The 14,615-nt window shown below is 48.6% G+C and overlaps 1 protein-coding gene across 1 annotated transcript; it reads right to left on the reverse strand.

Moving 5' to 3' along the window:
• Positions 1 to 9,992: 9,992 nt before the first annotated feature.
• On the reverse strand, positions 9,993 to 13,793 carry si:ch211-214j24.15 (GTPase IMAP family member 8). The gene is made up of 5 exons (XM_047038175.1): positions 13,778 to 13,793; positions 12,547 to 13,233; positions 11,728 to 12,435; positions 11,029 to 11,632; positions 9,993 to 10,800 (listed from the first exon to the last, which is right to left on the reverse strand). Exons 1-5 carry the CDS (start codon positions 13,791 to 13,793, stop codon positions 9,993 to 9,995), a joined length of 2,823 nt encoding a protein of 940 aa, XP_046894131.1.
• Positions 13,794 to 14,615: the final 822 nt, after the last annotated feature.

A 14,615-nucleotide genomic window follows, 5' to 3' on the forward strand; every position in this document is an offset into this window, starting at 1 on the left:
CAGGTTTCTCTACTCAATTGTCCATCAAACAGGCCAGGAATAGAAAGACCATTATATTTGATCTCCTCAGGTGATGTTATGGATACGTGGTGGCTGCTATGCTGAGAAGGCTTTATGTGGAACATGCAATCTATTATCCCCCCCACACACACACTTACACCCCCCCCCCCCCACACACACACACACCCCACACACACACACACGCACACACACACACACACACACACCCCTTGGGTACAAATGCACATATCAGTTTCCTGTCTTTATGATTATTCAGCAAAAAGCAATGCCATCTCACGCAGCAAGGGTACTCAAGGCACAGCAAGGGATAAATTCCTAATGAAGGTTTCAGCCAGACTGAGCCTCATAACTGTTATGGTTTTAATTAAATCTTCCATCCACAAAGTAAAGATGAAAAAGGGGGTCGACTGGAATGCTTTCGATGTCAAATAATGTGTTACATTCGTCTATTCTTTGACCTACATTTCCAGTGTGCGCACACTTTGAATCGCCACAAACTCTCCGGTGTCTCTTTAGAGAAGTCTGTGCGTGGTTGGGACAGGGGGCTGGTGAGGGTGGAGGTTACAGCCCCCAGCGCCCTGCTGGTCACACTGACAGGAAGGCCCTGACAGAGAGATGGACGGTCTCCGCATGGGGCCGTGTCCCAACATGCACTGCAGCATAGACACGAGAGCATGAGGGGAGAGAGTGGACGCCACATGTGTGTTCTGACTGCCAAGTAGAGAACACGGCGTCACCTGCGAACAGTTACAGAGAGCCCGACTTTTAAAAACAAGAAATATGGTTTCCGTACAAGAAGAGGGGAGGAGTGGTATTCACCCCTCACAAATCGTATGTGAGTAATATGTTGAAATGTGGACATCAGCCAAGACTTCAGGCAGACGTGCATTTTTCAAAGCAGAGCTTTTTTTTGTGTTGTCACATTCATTGTTGCGTTTCTCTTCAGTATACCTTAACCCTGACTGATAGAGTCTTAACTGTTCAGATCGCATTCCAGAGGTTCAAAGAGATGAATAAAATTGATGCGCGAGCAAACAGTCCTATCAAGCATTTAACAGCTCCCGCTGATAACAATATCATTGGAACCAGAAGGTTAGTAACTATGGTTCATTTATCTTCATGCCCTGTCAAATCTCAAATGCAGACTTGACATGCAACATAAAATGCTTTTTTTTTATTATCGTGAACGCACAGCCATTCCTTTGGGTAAAATATGCTCTGAACTTGGTTATTCAGAAGCTGATGATTGGACAGACTTTGTTTGTAACCTGACCAATGACCAGATGACCAGTGACCAGAACTGGAAGGTGTCTTTTAATATGTGGTCCAATATCAGAACCACTCTGCTGGTCGTTATACTGACGTCCCCTCAAACCCAGATGAGTGAGGGAAGGAAAGCTCTGCAGGGTGGAGGGGTGGAGGCCCTGCAGGGTGGAGGGGTGGACGCCCTGCAGGGTGGAGGGGTGGAGGCCCTGCAGGGTGGAGATGTGGAGGCCTGCAGGGTGGAGGGGTGGAGGCCCTGCAGGGTGGAGGTGTGGAGGCCTGCAGGGTGGAGGTGTGGAGGCCTGCAGGGTGGAGGGGTGGAGGCCCTGCAGGGTGGAGGTGTAGAAGGTGGTTCTCCCTGCAGGGTGGAGGTGTGGAGGCCCTGCAGGGTGAGGCTCTCCACGTTCCTCACATCCAGGGAGCGCGGGAGGAATACAGGTCCAGGGAGGGCTCATCATGATGCAGGTCCTGCAGTCCATCTGTGGCCCCAGATCAGTTCTGTGGGCAGGGTGGAGGGAGGCAGGGTGGAGGGAGACAGGGCGGAGGGAGGCAGGGTAGAGGGAGGCAGGGTGGAGGGAGGCAGGATGGAGGGAGGAAGGGTGGGGGGAGGCAGGGTGGAGGGAGGCAGGGTGGGGGGAGGCAGGGTAGAGGGAGGCAGGGTGGAGGGAGGCAGGATGGAGGGAGGCAGGGTGGAGGGAGGCAGGGTGGAGGGAGGCAGGGTGGAGGGAGGCAGGGTAGAGGGAGGCAGGGTGGAGGGAGGCAGGGTGGAGGGAGGCAGGGTGGAGGGAGGCAGGGTAGAGGGAGGCAGGGTGGAGGGAGGCAGGGTGGAGGGAGGCAGGGCGGAGGGAGGCAGGGTAGAGGGAGGCAGGGTGGAGGGAGGCAGGGCGGAGGGAGGCAGGGCAGAGGGAGGCAGGGTGGAGGGAGGCAGGGTGGAGGGAGGCAGGGTGGAGGGAGGCAGGGCGGAGGGAGGCAGGGTGGAGGGAGGCAGGGTGGAGGGAGGCCCAGGGGTCGAGCTGGGGCTACCTAGCTGCTGCCAGAGGCAGTGCTTATTGTCCATGCTGTGTGCGATCAGCCTGGACACAATGCTGGCTGAAAATAATGTCAATTTTAGACCTTCTCCTTAAGAAGGTAGATAGATGTGTGGTTACGTGCTTGTGAAGCTTACTGACGGTATTCTCTGTCCATGCAATTCACACAATGCACAGCCAGTGTGTATTCTATTACAGTATAAGGATTAGATTCTAGAACATTACTTCATTACTTGCTAGATTCTAGAACTTTATTCGAAGCATGAAATACACAGATCAAGTTTACAAAATCACATACCATGTATAATACCAAGAGATGTTTCAAGAAGTTTGAGTTAATTTGAAGGTGAAATATCCGTGGCCAAAAGGCTTCCATTAAATTAATGCTCAGCACTCCAAAGTGCTGGCATCATTATTAAACAGGGCATGTAATCATATAAGCTCAACACAAACATAAAGGTCCACAGCACATTTAACAGACAGATAGATGAGATTGTTTTTATGCAAAGTCATCTCTGCATTAGGAACTAATCTAACTAATGATGAGATCTGTCAGGGCCAGTGGTTCGAGGCATGTTTGGATGTTTGAGGGGGACAGTAAAGGGGGCTGTTTTTGAGAGATTCTTCATCTTGTCCTCCATCACTCTTAATGTTCTGCTAAATGCATTAGTTATATGTTAATTAGTTCTCTATCTCTCTCTCTTTCTCTCTCTCTCTCTCTCTCTCTCTCTCTCTCTCTCTCTCTCTCTCTCTCTCTCTCTCTCTCTCTCTCTCTCTCTCTCTCTCTAAGGGGCTGTATGATGGATGATCATCCTGTGTTTCCAGCCTGTGGCCATGAAGAATGTGCCGGTCACCCTTGTTCTGCTCTATCGTTTCTTTAGTCAAAGATTCATTTATCGTGTGCGTGCGTGCGTGCCTGCGTGCGTGCGAGCGTGTGTGTGTGGATGTGTCTCTGTGCGTTGTGGGGGACATTGTGAGTGCTGTTGCTTGACTGAAGTCATGTGCACGTTGCGTTTTACAATGCAAAAATTCCTCTGACTGACAATGGCGATGAATCCAAATGACATCACAGTGGGAAGCCGAACGAGCCGTCTGCTGTCTCTGTCTGAGGCCGTCCTGGCTGGCACAGGGGAGCTGTAAAGCATCTGAGCTCAGTGACTGTCTCAGGACAGGCCTGATTTGGTTCAGAGTATTTACAGTGACCCGACCCACACACCTACACACACACACACACACACACATACACACCTCCCCTCAGAACACTGAAGCAGCTCTGTTCTAACTAACTAAATCTCTGAGCCGGTGGCAATGATGCAAGCTGGCAGGTGCCGCGTCATGGTCCTGGGGAACTGTTAAAATCGTTCAGCTCAGTTCCTGTCTCCATGATAGGAGTGTATGTGTCCTCACAGCCCCCTCCCCACCCAGCCCCCCCCCCCCCAGCCACCCCCCAGCCCACCTGTGGTCACCGTGTAACGACAGCGGCACAAAAGCAAACAGAGGCAGCCGTCAGGACAGTGGCACGGTGCACAGGGGACTGGCAGTAAAACAGCAGCCCCAGCTGAGGAGGTCTTTGTGTTGGAGCTCAGGACCTGCTGCAACCAGCCCTGCACCAAGGACCTGCTGCAACCAGCCCTGCACCAAGGACCTGCTGCAACCAGCCCTGCACCAAGGACCTGCTGCAACCAGCCCTGCACCAAGGACCTGCTGCAACCAGCCCTGCACCAAGGACCTGCTGCAACCAGCCCTGCACCAAGGACCACCAGGAGCTCAGGACCTGCTGCAACCAGCCCTGCACCAAGGACCTGCTGCAACCAGCCCTGCACCAAGGACCTGCTGCAACCAGCCCTGCACCAAGGACCTGCTGCAACCAGCCCTGCACCAAGGACCTGCTGCAACCAGCCCTGCACCAAGGACCTGCTGCAACCAGCCCTGCACCAAGGACCTGCTGCAACCAGCCCTGCACCAAGGACCTGCTGCAACCAGCCCTGCACCAAGGACCACCAGGAGCTCAGGACCTGCTGCAACCAGCCCTGCACCAAGGACCTGCTGCAACCAGCCCTGCACCAAGGACCACCACCACCACCAGGACGCCATCTATTTATACAGGTGATCATTTGAAACAACTGTATACAGCATCCCAGCCTGGAGAGCACTGAGCCAGATCGGTGAGAGGGCGTGGGACACGGAGGGCCACGCTGGGGCTCCAGAGAGCCTGTTCCTGGGTCAGGTCCTAGCCAAGCCGCAGGAAGTCCAAAAGAACCAGACATCCTCCAGCTGGAGAAGGGAGCTTGTCTTCTAACATGCAGCTTCAGTGAATGACCGCAGCATCTGGTCTCCATTGACTGGGCATGATGAAACATTTCTTTAGTGGTGACTCCTGCCCATTATGGATTTGATACAGTTCTATTATGTTTTCTTTTGTGTACTGCTCTCTTTGTTATCGTTAGATTTGTGGAGAAAATGAAGAAATTCTAGTCATGGTCGGCTGGAACATTTCACTGTGTAGCAGGCTGACCACCTGTGAACTGACGTTTCACCGGATCCCTATGCAGCGGAAGGCTGTGGTCTTCTGCTCTCTCTTTCCCTCCTCCTCGCCGGCCTCCCCTCCCCTCACTAATTATTCTTCCTCAGTTAGCCGCTCCAATCAGCTAAATGGATGGTCTGCTCCTTGTGATTATTGATGGTGTTGAGGGGCACCTCCATATGGGACTTCTATACGAGCAAACAAAGGAATTATGTATACGATTTTAGATGAGATGTGTGGTTTTTTTTTTATATCAGTCACATAAACCATTTGGAGCTTTGGACCATTTGGCAGGGGGCTGGGTTGGTGGTGGGGGTGATGATTGGGGGGACAGGAAGTGGAGTGATCAAAGCAGTTGAATGTCTGTGAGGGAGAGCATGGGAATCAAGCCAGCGAAGCACCGTTTAAAGCTCCTGTCTTTGCTGTATGAGTGTCCTGGGAGCTCTAACAACCACAGAGTCAAGTCCTCCACTTTAAGACCAAGACAGAGTTCAGGCGGCCGCACGGCCGAGAGGAGAGAAGGATGGGCAGGAGGGAGAGAATATGAGAAGGGGGACAGAAGGAGGCTTTGCAAAGAAATGAATAGGAACAGACGAAAAGCACTCATTGGTCAGTGAACGTCTGACCGATGAGTGTGGACAGTCAAGCTCAGCACACGGAGCAACAGGATTGGTCAGAGCAAAGGTATTGAATAGCAGTCAGTTAACCTGATCCTCTCTCTCTTCCTTAGAACATCCTTCCTCTCCAGAATGTGATCCGCTCCCGGGGTCTCATCCAGCCCTCCGAGATCTGGACTTCCTCAAACAACTCAATACTATTAAATAATATTGACTGATGAATACTTTAATTCAACATAATTGTCAACGTTTGTGTGTGCGTTATTTACAGTAAGGTTTAAAATGGTGCAACAAAGCAGCTACTACGGGGCAATCTTTAGTCAAGTGTTTTGATTCTCACAAATGTGGGTCTGTGTGTTGGCTAATGCTAAACAACCAACCGTGATGACATACAAAACATATTACTAAGAGAAATATTGCAACTGAGTACTCCGTATTTAGTGTGAGTGTGTGTGTGTGTTTACTTGTTTGCACATTGGCTGTCCCGTCATGTTCTTTGCCTCATTGACGCTGATCAAAGGCCTATCCTTATGTGGGCAGGTCACATCCATTCAACCGGCACACATGGTTGCTTGTTAATGTCCTGGAAATCCTCCACAAGGCAAACTGTAAACTGGTGTGTTTGTGTGCATGTGTGTGTTTGTGTGCTTGTGTGCGATACAGAATATCTTCTCAATTTTAGCAAACCGACAAATTGTGTTTATTCTTTGTGAAAGCTGTTATTTCATACATTAAACTACTGCATAATGACTTTGTTACTTACTTAATGCAAATAAATAAACAACAAAAAGTATAATTACAACCAGAGATTACATTCTTACTCCACAGGCATAAGATAAAATTGGGACTGACGTTACAAAATAGAGCTTTAATAAAATGCAGTGCCAGCAGTTTCATGTTGCACAGTCTATGATTGGAAAGAGTGCGTGGTTTGATGTCTGAAGGTTAAATAGACTTCAGGGTCAGGTAGCTGAAAGCCAGCCCTCATTGATTAGCAGTTTCTTCCACAGCCATCTCCTCAATGGATTCACTGCAACCACCTTGTCACTGTCGAGTAGAAAACACACAGTTGACAAGTTTAGCATTGCTGTTGGTTGGTAATCACAGAGCCAACCATTTAGTAGCATTCCCTGAGAAACAGACCAATGTTCACGACAAACTGGAACTCACCGTCACTTGTGCTCAATTATTTGGCGTAATTGTTTCCTGAACTTTGACCTCGAGGTTTTCCCAGACCTGGTGTATCCTGGTGAAGGGGTCCAGAACAGGCCAGGAACCAGGTGCCAACCAATCACACTTGATTTATCCCTGACACCCAATCCTCTCCCCCCTCGTCGCTATGCTGGTTGTGCCCGTTATACACCACTAGAATGAGGCTCACAGGAATAGTGTAATAGCAAACATTACCGTCCTGATGTTGGGTAGATTGGCAAGAACTATTGACAGGAATTGCCATGGATTTGAGCTGGTGTGAAATGAGGAATGTTGTTTATAACCGATGCCAAGATTTTTTGTATAGTTGCCTATAATGTAACAATGCAATTAAGACATGGAATGAATCATTTGCTATAATTGTTTAACTCTACATTTGACTATAATTGAAGCAACATGATTTTTTGCACTTCTATCATTGCTTCAAACAAAATGATGACCGAATCTACCGCCTGTTGTGAAACTGCAAGCAGATGGCCATACATGTATACAGAGAGGGGGGGAGAAAGGGGGGGGTGGAGAGAGGGGGGGAGAAAGGGGGGGGGGGGAGAGAGGGGGGGGTGGAGAGAAAGGGGGAGAGAGTGTCTTCTCTTACTCCTACACTGTAGTATTGTAAACACAACACTACAACCTTTGACACAAGACTCTTCAAGTCGGACCAAAGAGGGTAAGTGAGGAATGGTTGATTATTTGGGTTAAATATGAAGTCTAAATCATCCCTCTCTCTTTCCTTCTCTGCCCTCCTCCCTCTTGTCTTCTCTCGCTCCACCTGGATAATGAGCAGACAGGGAAATGTGATCCTGTGTGGCAGGTGGGGGTCGTCCTGGTCACTGCTCTGCCCAGCTAATGGAGATAGATATGGGCTCAGAATTGTCTCCCAATCGGTTGCTGTGTGTGTGTGTGTGTATGTGTGTGTGTGTTCGTGCGTGCATGCGTGCGTGAGAGAAATTGAGCGAAAGAAATAGAGTGAGAGAAATAGAGTGAGAGAGTAACATGGAAAGAGAGAGAAATGGAGGAGATAGAGTTACAAATCTTTTTTAATGAGTGGGCTGTCTCAACTGAAGACAAACAGAGAAAGGGGGGAGGAGAGAGAAAGAGAGAGAGAAAGAGAGAAAGAGACAGAGAGAGAGAGAGAGAGAGAGAGAGAGAGAGAGAGAGAGAGAGAGAGAGAGAGAGAGAGAGAGAGAGAGAGAGAGAGGAGAGAGAGAGAGAGAGAGAGAGAGAGATGACAAATGAGAGAGGTTACGATGCGGGGGAGAAAAGCCCAGGTAAAGAAAGAAGGGAATAAAGAGATGAGGAAAGAGGCAAAATAGACTGGAAGAAAAACCTGTGGACATGAAGAAGATGAATGACAGGGCCAGAGAAGGAGAGGGCAGCCATGATATTCAACGAGGGAAAATGCAAAGACAGAAGGAGAGAGACTGACAAAAACAAATAGATCGTTATTGCCAACAAATCACCCCTGTGACTTCGTCCAGCAGACTCCAGTCCGGTTTGACAAGTCATTCATTTCATTCTGGTTTCCAACAGTTGCAATCTCTCCAGTCTTCCATCACTTCTTTTCCATGATCTTCCTTCTACCTAGATCTTCTCCCTTATTGGACAGTACAGATGCTCGTTGGTTGCAGGCTGTTAAAGCACACCAGGTGGGATGACTGACTGTTCCCTGAAAGCTACATGGGTTTCTGAATAATACACCAAGATTGAAACTCGGACACATCTTATGTTACGAAGAAAACACAAGATGCAAAACGCTCCAAAAGGACAGGATCTCTGCTATTCTAACTAAGAACAGGTTGACGGATCACACGATATCCATCCCACCACATTATTCAGCAAACTACCAGAATCAGCTGGGTACCTCGATCTACATGCACAACACTTCACCACGCCGGCTACTGTTCATGGTTTAATTCCAACTTCCAGAGAAGAGCTGTGATGTCATCTAATTTCGAGGTTGACTTGACTCCTGGTGGTGTAAGCTGTCTTTGTACAGTATAATTGCGTATAGCGGTTGACCTTGACGACAGCAGACTTTCCTGAGGGTTTGTGCACTCAGACAGAAGCCTCTTGCCTCCTGTAGTCTGAGTGTGAGTGAGTCATCCTGGAGGTTGTAAATAGGAAACTCTCAGCCAACACAATTCCTCACAGTCTCGTGTTCCCGTACCGACCTTATTCGTGTGGCAGCATCAGTTGACAGGTGAAGAAGAAATAGAAAAAGTCATGAATATTTACATGAAGGAAAGACCACCACCCTCTCTCTCTCCCCCTCCCTCCCTACCTGCCTCCCTCCCTCCCTCTCTCTCTCTCTCTCTCTCTCTCTCTCTCTCTCTCTCTCTCTCACTCTCTCTCTTTCCCTTTCTCTCTCTCTCTCTCTCTCTCTCTCTCTCTCTCTCTCTCTCTCTCTCTCTCTCTCTCTCTCTGTCTCCTACCTCCCCCCCTCCCTCTCTCTCCCTACCCCCCTCCCTCTCTCTCCCTACCCCCCTCCCTCTCTCTCTCCCTCCCCCCCTCCCCATCCCTCTCTCTCCCTCCCTCCCTCCCCCCCTCTCCCTCCCTCCCTCCCCTTCACTCTCACTCTCCCCCCTCCCCCCTCCCCCCCCCTCTCTCTCTCTCTCTCTCTCCATACATCATGCTTGTGTATCTCTACTGTCCACATGCCGGGAAGTGACTCATCGTGCATACGTGCTGTAGCATCACACACTGGTGCTTCCCAAAGATACACAACATCCACACAGTTCTAGCCTGCCAGAGATACACAACATCCACACAGTTCTAGCCTGCCAGAGATACACAACATCCACACACTTCTATCCTGCCAGAGATACACAACATCCACACAGTTCTAGCCTGCCAGAGATACACAACATCCACACACTTCTAGCCTGCCAGAGATACACAACATCCACACACTTCTAGCCTGCCAGAGATACACAACATCCACACACTTCTAGCCTGCCTGCTGCTGTTCTCGTGACTGTAACATAAGGTACCTTTCTCATTTCCTTTAATTGTAAAGTAATGCATGAATTAAAGCAATCATGTATAATTGTAAATATGGGACAAACAAAACAGTCAACATCATCACTTTCAGTTTATTCGTGCCACAGTGATGACAGAGATTATAGGATTATCTTGTCAGAGAGCTCCCCCTAGTGGAGACAGATGATCATAGTTACAGATGATTATGGCACACTACTTCTCTTGTGCAAGTCAACCACTTAGTCTTTCTGATTAAACGTTTCCATATATGGTATGGTTCTTGAAAACTGGAGATATTAGATACAGGTAAATGCCTTTGGTCACAACGTACATAATGTACTCAACAGACTACTTTCCCTTTGCTGCTTCTCCTGAAAGAGAGGGCAGTGCAGGCTCCTGGGCTGGGGCCCTGCTGTCACAGAGCTGCTGTATGATCTTCCAGCTCCTCTCCAGACTCTGCTTCAGCTCCAGGAGGTCTCGCTGCATGTCCTCCAGGATGTCCAACTTGGACAGCTTCTTGTCGATGGATGACAGGACCTCCGCTTCAGGTTCCTCGACGGCGTCGCACCACCCCGAGCAGTCGTCAGGGGCACAGTCTTCCGCTATCACAGACTTCGTGGTCTCCTCCAACACCATCTCAAAGTATGAGTCAATAAAGGATTCCAGTTCCTCCAGGTTACTGTTCCCCCACTGGTCGATAAGGCCCTGAATACCTCCAGATTGGACCACCTCTCTGATGGCCCTGTCTCTGAATCGAGGGTGAATCAAGGAGCGCACGTCCACGACATCCTCGTTCCTCTCCAACAGCATCTTGTCTTCAGCTCGCAGCTTCTCCATGGGCATCACCACCACAAGAGACTGCTGTCTTGGTGAGAATGGGCTCGTTGGGATTTGACCGTTCTTGTTCAGGTAGAGGTGAGAATAAACATCATGGTGCCAGTCAGGGAGGTTCACTATTAGGGTGTGTCTGCCTGTGGTTCTCCATCTCAGACTCTCACTTCCCTGGAGCAGAGAGTCCAGGCTGGACAGGTAGCCCTCTGTGTCTAGGATAGAAAGATCGGCTCCAGACATCCCTCCTGTGGCCCTAACCAGGGCTACCTCCTGGCCACCCAAAACGTGCCCCTCTGACTGCACTGGAGGGGCGAGGACCTCTGAACTGGACACCGCACACACTGTAAGACAGCATTAGAATCTGTTAGGATCAGTGTGTGTGTGTGACTGACAATAACAAAAACACTATCTGACGTGTGTTTCGTGTATAAAGGGAAATTCAGTGCAATTCAACTTCACGTTTCCTGTTATGCTCAGTTGCTTACAGTCAGAAGGGAAACCATCTGTGTTGATCATTGGCACATCCACCACCTTCCGTTGTTTGGACACTGACCATGGGTCTTGCATCACTGGGATGCTCTGGTTCATCTGATCTCCCCTCTGGAGAACCTCCAGCCTCTCCTCCGCCAACATCTCATGTATCTTATTCAAAAGATCTCTGACTTGGTCACCGGTTCCCCAGTTCTTATTGTCCAGCACATGGTATCTGTTCCTGCACAAGTCCACAAGCCTCTGAAGACCTTCCCCCTCACTCTCGATACGCTGCTCAATGATCGTGTCCCCCAGCCAGTCCCCGAAAGTAAACACGACTATAGCTTGGCTACGTACTCTCTCTCCAAACTGTTCAAGGTGTTTCTCTGTGGTTTTCCAATGAGACAAGGTGAACGATGAGCTCATGTTGACGACTACAAGGACAACTGTTACTCCGTAGGCTGGAGAAGACAGTAGGAAGTCAGGGCGGGCGGACAGACAGCCTGGTGTATCTAACACGGTCACACTTTGACCCCTAATACGGCGGTGGCCCTCAGCGCAGCCAGTGGTTTGGAGACCCACATCAAACTGCTCTCTGCCCAGTATGGTGTTGCCAGCTGAGCTTTTCCCAGCGTTCTTGGCCCCCATCAGTACTAGTCTCAGCTCTGAGGGAAAATGAAGCTCCCCTGTAAGGTACAAAAATACCTGAATCATCGATGTTCTTGCGAGAAAATGACTAGGATATGACATCAATTGTTAAACGGAAACATGAGGAACTCACCCAGTAAAGACCTGGCGTGGGTCCTTTGTGTCTGCGTCCTTATCAGTCTCTGCGCTGCTCTCTCCTCCTCTGTCTCCATCCTCTCTTTCAACGCCTGCAAAACCTCCCGCTCAAACTCGTAATGACCCCCGTGGTTGGCGGCCACCAACTCCTCAATTTTTTGCAACAGTTCTGTGACCTGAAATCCATTTCCATTGCTTTTATTGTTCAGAATGTGATACTTGTTACCACACTTCTCGACTAGCCACCGCAGGGTCTCTCCCTCACTTTCGATGTACTGCTCAATCGTCGTCTCTCCCAGCCAATCCCCAAAGCTGAAAACCACCATGAGGTGATCCCAGAGCTTCTCGGTGAAGAGTTCCAGGTGTTCCTGAACAGCTCTCCTGTAGGTCTCTGTAAAGGCCCTGTCCACCCGTACCACAAGCAGCAGAGCGTGGGGTCCAGGGGGACACATGGAGACACTCCGCACCACCTCACGCTGGTCGAAAGCAGGACTATCCTCAGTGAAGTAATTCATCCACCAGCCTGGTGTGTCCACCACAGAGACACGTCTCCCGGAAACATTCCCGGATCTTGTCTCACACTGGGCTGTTCTTCTGATCTGGAAACTTCCTCCTCCACTCATGATTGTGTTTCCTGTTGAGCTCTTCCCAGATCCCCGGGCTCCCAGAAGCACCAGTCTAACCTCAGACAGACGCTGACACTCCCCTGCAGAGGAATTTGGTCAACAGGGACCCATTCAACTTCACTACTTCCAAATCGATTGCTGTGAAATAGGTTGTTACTGTGAAATTAAATGATAAAGCTAAGCCAACTCACCCTGGTGAAGAGTCCTCTGTTTCTTCATCATCATAAATCTCTTTTGAGCCAAACGCTCCACTTTCCTCTTTCTTTCCTCCACCACCAGCAACATCGGTCCCTCCATTTCAAAATGCCTTCTTCCATTTTCTACCACCAGTCTCTGCATTTTCTCAAACAGCTCTTTGATCTGAGCACCACCAGGTTGACTTTTGAAGTTGACGCTATGATACCTGTGGCTGCATTGTTCCCTGAGCCACTGAAGACACCTTCCCCCTGTCGTGATGTGCTGCTCCACCGTGGGGTTGTTTGACCAGTCACTGGAGGTGAAAAGGACTAGACAGTGGCTCCACACCTTCTCGCCAAAGAGGGCGAGATGTTCCTCCACAGCCCTGCGGCGCTTCTCGGAGAACCCTGAACTTGCCTTGACAACGATCAGGAAAACATGAGGTCCTGGAAGGCACAGAGAGATACTTCGGGATATCTCTGTCTTGACTAGGCATGGGCTGTCTTGAGCAGTGAAGTCACACCACCAGCCAGGGGTGTCCACTACGGTCACCCACCAGCCTGCCACCTCCCCTAGTCTTCTGGAACATGTAGTTCTCTCTTTGGTGACAAACTCCTCCCTACCCAAGATCATGTTCCCCACTGAGCTCTTCCCTGAGTTTCTCCCACCAACAAGGACTATGTTCAAGAGTGCCTTGGACCCTTTGAAAAAAGACAGAGCGGTTTGTTCCCAGCAGAATCATACTTTATTTCTCAAATCATTTTGAGGGGGGGAAAAAATCAACAAATGGGGATTTTTACAACTTGTTGTTTTTACTTTCTATCAAGTACATATATTGTAAATGTATTATCTATCCAGAACTTTTTAATATTATAATGACAATTGTTACTGCATACAGTCAGCATGTCCTTCTATAAGGAAGAGGACCCGTTAGAGAAAAAATAGTTTAAAAAGGGATTTGGATAGTCACTGTGGTAATGACGCTGTCTTCAAGGAGAAACAGTCCAGCTGTCCGAGATCTCAGTTTGACTGATTTGTGACCTCACTCGCTAAAGTGATTTCAGAACCAGGTTAGATTATATGTTATCTGTTTGTCACAGTTTTGAAGACGGACCAACCATTAACAAATATAGATTTGGCCAACTGTTGATCTCAGTGTTGAGCTGGTTTTCCTTAAGTCTCTGAGAGATTTCAGACAGATTCAAGAGTGGACCCTAAGGATGGCCAAATATCTTGATTACTTACCACAGCTTGCTGACATTTCTCCAGTAGTCATTTTTCTTTTCTAATCTGTGACAAGTTTTCTGTAGTGAAATAAAATGCTTGCCAAATGTAGTCCAAACCTATAAAGAAAACCAAACAGCAAATCTTTTCCCATTGTCCTGTCCTATGGGTCCTTAACACAAACATTCCTCATCAGGTTGCTGTAAGTCTGCAAAGGAGCTAACTTAGGGGCGTTTTCTGACATTTATGATTTAATGAGTCTGAAGGTTGACAGCAATCAGCAATTTTACACAATAAACTATCCGTCAATAGCAGTATCTTTAACACAGGAATTATAATCCCCTCTGAGTCAGCAGTTATATTTAACAACATAGGGAGGTGTAGGGAAGGAAAGTAACTACGGAAGGAAGTTTCTCCTTGGGCTTTATTCATATTTTTTATTTTATCAAAAAATATGACATAATCAACATTGCATAATTTTCATCTCAAGGCTATATGCACAGGACAGTGATACGTATTCAGGTGTTGCACCGATCTGGATTCATGTTTTCTGATTTGGAGTCATCACAGTGCCAGTACAATAGAAGTCCCCAAACAATTTTTGAGGTTTAACTCCTTTTATGAAGTAGTTATAGTGGGGTCACATATTCTGACGGCTGTCAGATATGGTGACCTCTGTGGTACTGGCTCTGTGATGACTCCAAATCAGAAAACATGAATCCAGATTAGTGTGAAGGGATGAACCCCAAACCATCTTTCGAAATTTTAACTCCTTTGTGAAGGAGTTACGGTGGGGTCACACATTATTTTGTTTTGGGTCACACATTCTGACGAGCGTCAGAAATGGTGACCTCTGTGT

The sequence above is a fragment of the Hypomesus transpacificus genome, chromosome 17 (genome assembly GCF_021917145.1).
Source record: "Hypomesus transpacificus isolate Combined female chromosome 17, fHypTra1, whole genome shotgun sequence".
NCBI lineage: Eukaryota > Metazoa > Chordata > Actinopteri > Osmeriformes > Osmeridae > Hypomesus > Hypomesus transpacificus.